The sequence below is a fragment of the Thalassophryne amazonica genome, chromosome 18 (assembly GCF_902500255.1).
Source record: "Thalassophryne amazonica chromosome 18, fThaAma1.1, whole genome shotgun sequence".
Lineage (NCBI taxonomy): Eukaryota > Metazoa > Chordata > Actinopteri > Batrachoidiformes > Batrachoididae > Thalassophryne > Thalassophryne amazonica.
The window spans coordinates 60,503,043-60,511,798 of NC_047120.1; the positions used below are offsets into that span (position 1 = coordinate 60,503,043).

General features: G+C 40.6%; 1 protein-coding gene across 2 annotated transcripts in view; it reads right to left on the reverse strand.

Annotated features, from left to right (window-relative positions):
- Positions 1-8,370, reverse strand: part of LOC117531599 (monocarboxylate transporter 12-B-like) — a 31,804-nt gene extending 23,434 nt beyond the window's left edge. Inside the window, exons 1-2 of one of the 2 annotated variants that reach the window (XM_034194736.1) lie at positions 8,265-8,370; positions 3,417-3,547 (exon numbers count right to left, since the gene is read on the reverse strand). In XM_034194736.1, coding sequence (XP_034050627.1) covers positions 3,417-3,514 — 98 coding nt within the window. In that variant the 5' untranslated portion in view covers positions 3,515-3,547; positions 8,265-8,370. Of the gene's footprint in view, positions 1-3,416; positions 3,548-3,859; positions 4,163-8,264 lie in introns of those variants that run through there. The other variant, XM_034194737.1, reaches the window with a different exon arrangement.
- Positions 8,371-8,756: the final 386 nt, after the last annotated feature.

The window sequence follows — 8,756 nt, forward strand, 5'->3', positions numbered from 1 at the left end:
CAGTGCAGAGTAGCTACCTAAACTCTGTAAGTGAGATAGAGTATCTCGTCAATAGTTTTACATCCTCATTGAAGACAACTTTGGATGCTGTAGCTCCTCTAAAAAAGAGAGCTTTAAATCAGAAGTGCCTGACTCCGTGGTATAACTCACAAACTCGTAGCTTAAAGCAGATAACCCGTAAGTTGGAGAGGAAATGGCGTCTCACTAATTTAGAAGATCTTCACTTAGCCTGGAAAAAGAGTCTGTTGCTCTATAAAAAGCCCTCCGTAAAGCTAGGACATCTTTCTACTCATCACTAATTGAAGAAAATAAGAACAACCCAGGTTTCTTTTCAGCACTGTAGCCAGGCTGACAAAGAGTCAGAGCTCTATTGAGCTGAGTATTCCATTAACTTTAACTAGTAATGACTTCATGACTTTCTTTGCTAACAAAATTTTAACTATTAGAGAAAAAATTACTCATAACCATCCCAAAGACGTATCGTTATCTTTGGCTGCTTTCAGTGATGCCTGTATTTGGTTAGACTCTTTCTCTCCGATTGTTCTGTCTGAGTTATTTTCATTAGTTACTTCATCCAAACCATCAACATGTTATTAGACCCCATTCTACCAGGCTGCTCAAGGAAGCCCTACCATTATTTAATGCTTCGATCTTAAATATGATCAATCTATCTTTGTTAGTTGGCTATGTACCACAGGCTTTTAAGGTGGCAGTAATTAAACCATTACTTAAAAAGCCATCACTTGACCCAGCTATCTTAGCTAATTATAGGCCAATCTCCAACCTTCCTTTTCTCTCAAAAATTCTTGAAAGGGTAGTTGTAAAACAGCTAACTGATCATCTGCAGAGGAATGGTCTATTTGAAGAGTTTCAGTCAGGTTTTAGAATTCATCATAGTACAAAAACAGCATTAGTGAAGGTTACAAATGATCTTCTTATGGCCTCGGACAGTGGACTCATCTCTGTGCTTGTTCTGTTAGACCTCAGTGCTGCTTTTGATACTGTTGACCATAAAATTTTATTACAGAGATTAGAGCATGCCATAGGTATTAAAGGCACTGCACTGCGGTGGTTTGAATCATATTTGTCTAATAGATTACAATTTGTTCATGTAAATGGGGAATCTTCTTCACAGACTAAAGTTAATTATGGAGTTCCACAAGGTTCTGTGCTAGGACCAATTTTATTCACTTTATACATGCTTCCCTTAGGCAGTATTATTAGACGGTATTGCTTAATTTTCATTGTTACGCAGATGATACCCAGCTTATCTATCCATGAAGCCAGAGGACACACACCAATTAGCTAAACTGCAGGATTGTCTTACAGACATAAAGACATGGATGACCTCTAATTTCCTGCTTTTAAACTCAGATAAAACTGAAGTTATTGTACTTGGCCCCACAAATCTTAGAAACATGGTGTCTAACCAGATCCTTACTGTGGATGGCATTACCCTGACCTCTAGTAATACTGTGAGAAATCTTGGAGTCATTTTTGATCAGGATATGTCATTCAAAGCGCATATTAAACAAATATGTAGGACTGCTTTTTTGCATTTACGCAATATCTCTAAAATCAGAAAGGTCTTGTCTCAGAGTGATGCTGAAAAACTAATTCATGCATTTATTTCCTCTAGGCTGGACTATTGTAATTCATTATTATCAGGTTGTCCTAAAAGTTCCTAAAAAGCCTTCAGTTAATTCAAAATGCTGCAGCTAGAGTACTGACGGGGACTAGAAGGAGAGAGCATATCTCACCCATATTGGCCTCTCTTCATTGGCTTCCTGTTAATTCTAGAATAGAATTTAAAATTCTTCTTCTTACTTATAAGGTTTTGAATAATCAGGTCCCATCTTATCTTAGGGACCTCGTAGTACCATATCACCCCAATAGAGCGCTTCGCTCTCAGACTGCAGGCTTACTTGTAGTTCCTAGGGTTTGTAAGAGTAGAATGGGAGGCAGAGCCTTCAGCTTTCAGGCTCCTCTCCTGTGGAACCAGCTCCCAATTCAGATCAGGGAGACAGACACCCTCTCTACTTTAAGATTAGGCTTAAAACTTCCTTTTGCTAAAGCTTATAGTTAGGGCTGGATCAGGTGACCCTGAACCATCCCTTAGTTATGCTGCTATAGACGTAGACTGCTGGGGGGTTCCCATGATGCACTGTTTCTTTCTCTTTTTGCTCTGTATGCACCACTCTGCATTTAATCATTAGTGATCGATCTCTGCTCCCCTCCACAGCATGTCTTTTTCCTGGTTCTCTCCCTCAGCCCCAACCAGTCCCAGCAGAAGACTGCCCCTCCCTGAGCCTGGTTCTGCTGGAGGTTTCTTCCTGTTAAAAGGGAGTTTTCCTTCCCACTGTAGCCAAGTGCTTGCTCACAGGGGGTCGTTTTGACCGTTGGGGTTTTACATAATTATTGTATGGCCTTGCCTTACAATATAAAGCGCCTTGGGGCAACTGTTTGTTGTGATTTGGCGCTATATAAAAAAATTGATTGATTGCTTGATTAATGTATCTGAACCTAATATGGTACTGTGATTATTGCTAGCTTAGAACCTTCACACAGTATACAAGCAGCAACACCTTTGGTGATCATCAGACCTAGGCTTTATTTTTCCTTGGCTTTGGTGAGTGCCAGATCTCAGCTCACCTCAGCTCTTAGGCTTTGGTACCCTTCAGACTTGGGCTTTGTTGGCCTTCAGACTTGGGCTTTGGTGGCCTTTAGACTTGGACTTTGTTGGCCTTCAGACTTAGACTTTGCTGGTCCTAGGATTTGGTAGCCTTCAGACCTAGTCTTTCTTGATTCTAGGCTTTGGTGACTGCCATACCTAGGCTTCATTGGTCCTAAGATTTGATTCCCTTCAGACCTACACTTTGGTGACCTTCAGATCTATGCTCTGGAAATTAAAGAAACTGACTGAAATTTCCATCATGCATGTGGTGATGAGGTTATTCCCTACAAGAAGCCCAGACAGGTAGATGGTTTTCAATTGATCTGGTTTGGGTTTATCAAATTTTAATCAGTTAGTCCTGGTTATGTGTCCTTTTAATGGCTGTTTTAATTGTTTGAGTTACTGTGTTCACACTTTGAAGGGGCGGGGCACTGAAATCTATGAATGAATGTTTTAAACTGCAGTTTTTTACTTTAAAGCAACCTGATGGTGTTTTAGAGGCCATCTAGTGTTGAGGTTTCAATCAAACCAATAACTGCCTCTGCCCTCCCTTTCCAAACGTGCACTTGTGTGGTTACAACTAAACTGAAATGTAGCTGCAACGTGCTGAGTGGCATCATGAACGTACGGTGATTAGAAAATCTTTCACAGTATGAAACATCACAGTTAGGAAGCTAACACTGGGCGTCAAAAACACTTTAGGATCTGAAATCTTTCCGCTAATGTGGTGTGTTTAGGTCACCTGGTCACAGCTCGCGTGCAAACCATCACCATGAAGCAGCAGCCAACGATCACCCAGCCCCAGCCGCCATCACTGTGCTGTCGTCTCCTATCAGGCATTGCTGCAGACTAGTGCTTGTGGTTCTGGTCCAGCTGTTTGATTCAGGAAAAAAATAAATTCAGAACCAGAAAAGAAGACATCCAACTGAGACAGAGATCCTTCTTCTCTTTAACATTTCCTTAACCTGTTTACTCCAGTTCAGAGCCACAGGGATTGGAGCCTTTCCTCGAGGTTGTTGGGTGAGAGGTGGAGTTCACCCTAGGCAGGGTGTGTAATGATACTAACTACAAAGCAGCCTTTTCTCTTCAACATCTTTGTTTAAATAGAAAAGTATAAACATAGATCCAAAGTGACAGTCAACCAAGTCACACCTCTGGGGTGAGGGGCGGGGCATCTCCACATACCTTTGTTTCCCTGCAGGTGACAAGGATCACTTCTCCAAGTCAAACTGGTCTATGTGGGACATGCTACACAAAAACGTTAGGCAAGCTTAGTGTGTGTAAAACTCACAGAAACAGAACAGCTGCTAAATATTAACTATGCATAACTAAATAGAAACAATAAGTGACCTTTGTTTACACTTATATGTCCACCAAAAGGGGACAGCTGGGCATCTCTGGTACCAGGTTTCTGTGAGGGATCCTTGGGTCTCTAGTGCAGCGGATAACTGAAAAAAAAATGGTTCAAATGGTGATGCAAGCACCAAATTTGGCACGCATACTCCTTAGACATTACTCTTTTAAAAATGCCAGGCACCCACGTGAACTTTCAATAGGCTGCCAAGAAGGGGTCAATTGAAGTATTACACAGGGGTCAAAATTTAAAAATGCTCCAGTCATATTGAAAGGTATTCCATATTATTTGTCTGATCATAAAGATTCCAAAAAGGTATAGCTTGGACTATCTGTGAATGAATGGTCTGGAGTTATGGGGTAAAAACAGCAAGAACACTGAGAAAGGTTAATTTCAGTTTGTACAGGGGTCAAAAGTTAAAGTTGCTCCAATTTTGGTAAAAAGTGGTGCAAATTACTGGTTGAGCTAATAGGATTAATAAATGGAATAGTTTTGACTGTGTTGCATGCTTGGTTTGCAAAGTAAATGTTAAACAATATCAGCATCCATTGGATTCTATGACATGTGACATATGCTACCCTGTAACATGATAACTAAGCATGATACATGATGCAAACTATTCCTTTTTAAAACCGTATTCACCCAACTAATAATTTGCATCACTTTTTACCAAAATTGGAGCAACTTTAACTTTTGACCCCTGTACAAATTGAAATAGACCATTGTCACTGTTCTTGCTGTTTTTACCCCATAACTTCGGAACAGTCATTCACAGATAGTCCAAACTATACATATTTGGAATCTTTATGATCAGACAAATAATATGGAATACTTTTCAATATGATTGGGGCATTTTTAAATTTTTACCCCTGTGTAATACTTCAATTGACCCCTTCTTGGCTGCCTATTGAAAGTTCATGTGGGTACCCAGCATTTTTAAAAGAGTAATGTCTAATGAGTATGTGTGCCAAATTTGGTGCTTGCATCACCATTTGAAGGATCCCTCAGTAAATATTCACTTATCTGCTGCACTACTCACTGCAATAATAATAATAATAATGATAATAATAATTAGGGATGCACTGATCCTGATACTAATATTGGGTATCAGCCCGATACCATATTCATTTACTTCTAATCATAAAATATCTCTGATACTATGACACCCGATACCACTTTATGGCAGCGTGATGTCAACTAGAGCCCTGCGCAGGGATATATTCTTCTTCCCTCTCCCGCTGGAATTCTGACCATTCCCGCAAGCACCCACGTGTGTGTTACAGACATTCTCACTCCCTCCTGCAATGGGTGTGTCCAGTCCAAGAGCAATTTAGTCAAAAAGCAAGGAACAGATGATGAAAATAAAACATGTTTTCAAAGTCATCATACAACTGTAATGGTATCATTAAATATTCATATCGGTACTTGGTATTGACGAGTACCCAAATGTATGTACTTGTACTTGTACTTAGTCTGGCAAAAAGTGGTATCAGTACATCCCTAATGTTGTCGTTCATTCGGCTGATCCTGGTTTTGTTCAGGGTCGCCACAGCGGATACAAGCAGATCCGCATTGGTAACTGGCACAAGTTTTACGCCGGATGCCCTTCCTGACGCAACTCCAGTTTTACTTGGAGAAACACGCACAGCCACTGGTGTTTCCAAGAGGTCTCCCATCCAAGTACTAACCAGATCCTGCTCTGCTTAGCTTCTGACATCTGACGGGATCAGTCTGACACAGAGCAGACCGGTTGCACTAGTACATCCCTAATAATTAATAATATTTGGATATTTAAAAAAAAATTATTAACTCACCGCTGAAGAAAAGAGTTTTTAAAAATTCTTGGCAGTCTAAAACCTTTATACAGAATTTCACACAGCCTTCATGGGAACTCAATCTGGACTGAACCACTAAACACAGAAGTGACTGGGTCAAACCAGGTCTGATGGCCCTCTGCGGTTGGGCAGCAGTTGTCCTTCTGGACCCAGCTGCAAACAGGTGTGTGTAACTCAGACCAGCACCTCCAAGAAGGTCATGTGATCAGCTTTGTTTGTTTGTTAATCACAGGTCTTCCTGCATTAGATTTGTTGTTGTCAAGGAAACATTGTTTACGTTTTAAAGTGGATCTGGATCCAGAATGACTTGATTGACTGTACACTTTATTTTTACTTCTATTTTTTAATTGCATATTTGCCTTAAACACTGTTCTGCTATAAAACCTATTTCAAATCACTTCAGTAAGCTTTTAAACTCCAGATTGTTCATTTATTTTAAAATTGCCTTTTTTATTCTGACTGGGAGGGATTTAATTTTTAATTTTACATCAAAATGGAAATTGTATCATCTGTGCATTTTTATCAGTTAAAGTAAATTTGTACAGTACATCACTAAATCCATTCACTTTCTGTACCCACTTACTCCAATTAAGGGTTCAATAAATCCAGATGATCTGTTACAAGATTTAAGGCATTTTGAGGTTTGTTAGAAACTATGTAACAGTGGAAAAATAGATATGTGGTTTAAAACAGCTTGGGACTCCGACGAGGGCGGTCGCATCTCCTCCACTCTCCCTTATCTCTCTGCTTTAACCTTCTAGTCCCTACTTCACCAGACTTGTGAATTCCTCAAAACTATATTGGATTCTGGATCTATTGAACTACTATTGGATTAACCATGGAATTGATCAGCTGGTCTCTGAACGCTATTGACACAATTTTTTCTACAAGAAGGTCAGGACCGGGGGATCCTGCCTGCCCAGATGGAACGTATCCTGCGGGCTATGTCCTCAACTCCTGGAGTTCCTGGCGTGTGGCATGCTTGGCGCCTTTCTCTGTGGAGGACGTCGAGGACCTATTCATTTTTGGTCTTATGGTAACAGGGCTGGTACTTTTTGGCTTATGTGCTGCCCTGATCTACCAGAAAATTTGCAAGACGGCGGCATCAAGAACCACGGGCCCTCGCTTGTCCGTCATGATTAACGAGGTTGGCAAGGCAGTGCATTCTCAGACTGCAAATTGGATGACACCCTGCAGCTGATGCGTGCCTTGCAGTTGAAGCTGAAGGTTTCGGAGGCCGGTGAATATTCTTAATTCAAAGTTGGGAATATTCTTAATTTATAATTGGGATTTGGCTGAGTGTGGGGAAACTATAAAAAGTGTTTTTCACTGCTCGGCTGCAACACTACAGGCTATCTAGCATCAAGGTCAATTGCCCACTGTTTTTCCTCCAGTGGAATTTATCCAGGCTCTGGTGAGATTATTTGGCTCCATTCTTATCTCAACCCACAAGGACAACAAACCGACAGACTTACACATGGACCAAAGCATGCTCCAGCTCCTCTTATCACTCTCTGCCCCCCCCTCCCTGCGGCAGGCCTCGTCCTCTCTCAAGCTTGCCTGGCGGCGCGACTTATAGTTGCAGCGGCCTTCACCCACTTTGCCTCCATTCGGATGACGGACTGCTTCAAGTTTAGTGCACATAAACAATGTCAAATGTATATGTGTTGTCTTTAATTTTGATGTGTGCCATTATTACGGTAAACAAGTAATAATTGTGGATTAATTGCTGTATCTTGTCTGAGGTAATTGGAGTGTAAACATAATTGCCCTTTTTTGGGATCAATAAAGTTGTCTGAAGTCTAAAATGTGTGAAGAGTTTATAAAAGCATTTAATGTAGAATCCATAAATTAAACCCAGAAGATACATCTCTGAATGTAATATTTGGATTAACACTATATTAATAACAAATAATTTTTTATTGATTTATTATTATTGTTATTACCTCCTTGTAGCTCCATATTAAAACAAATCCTCTTTCTTGTAAATAAATGAACCAGATTTGACTTAATGAGACTGGTACAATCAGGATCTGACATGTTGGTTTGAATCTTTAAATTCTCCACATGGATCATCAACCTGTGCTGTGTTCTGCAACATCACTGATGAACAGAGAAGCAAAGTCTTCAAAGCTCAGTGTGATCTTTAAAGCAGTTTCTTTTCCAGAATAAAATAAAGTGTGAACACGGTTTCAAGCGGATTGTTGGTGCTGCGCCGTTGTGGTGTTGTATGGACATGTTTAACTGTGACATTCCAGAGATCACAAACCTTCTGCACATGCCCTCAGGGACAAGCAACCAGCAGGGTCTTTCACACGATTCACGTCCAATCAACTCCTTCAATACTGAGAGGTCAGAGGTCAGTGTCCTCGCTTTGATGGTTTCTGCCAGCAATTCTTACCTCTGAATATTCAGTTTCCTACGTCAAGTGGGAATATGACAGTCATCGATATGGAAAGGTTACTCCATGTTTCTCCACAATCCGCATCCAAATACAAAACCTTTAATTTTACAGGAAGTTCTTAGTGGAAGGGGAGGGCCCGTCCTTCCGTCACGCCCCAAGTCGGAAGACGAGACGAGCTGTTGCCGGGCGGGATTTGTAGTTCAACACCCCAGACACATAATAAAGACAAGATGCTCATTCTCGATGGGTTTCTGTTCTCATTCTGAGAAATGCAGCAAATAATTGTATAAAATTAAATCATGAGGAACAACAGTTTTGCACTTTTACTGATTCACAGGCAGTTTTAATCCACTTAAGGAACTGACCTCTATATTGACTTTAATTTGCAAATTAAAACAAGAGGAATCCAAGATTTCTGATGTTCATTCAGATCACCTCCAAAATTCAGTGGGGTCTTCCATGCCCTAATATCTATCTGTGGTGCAAATG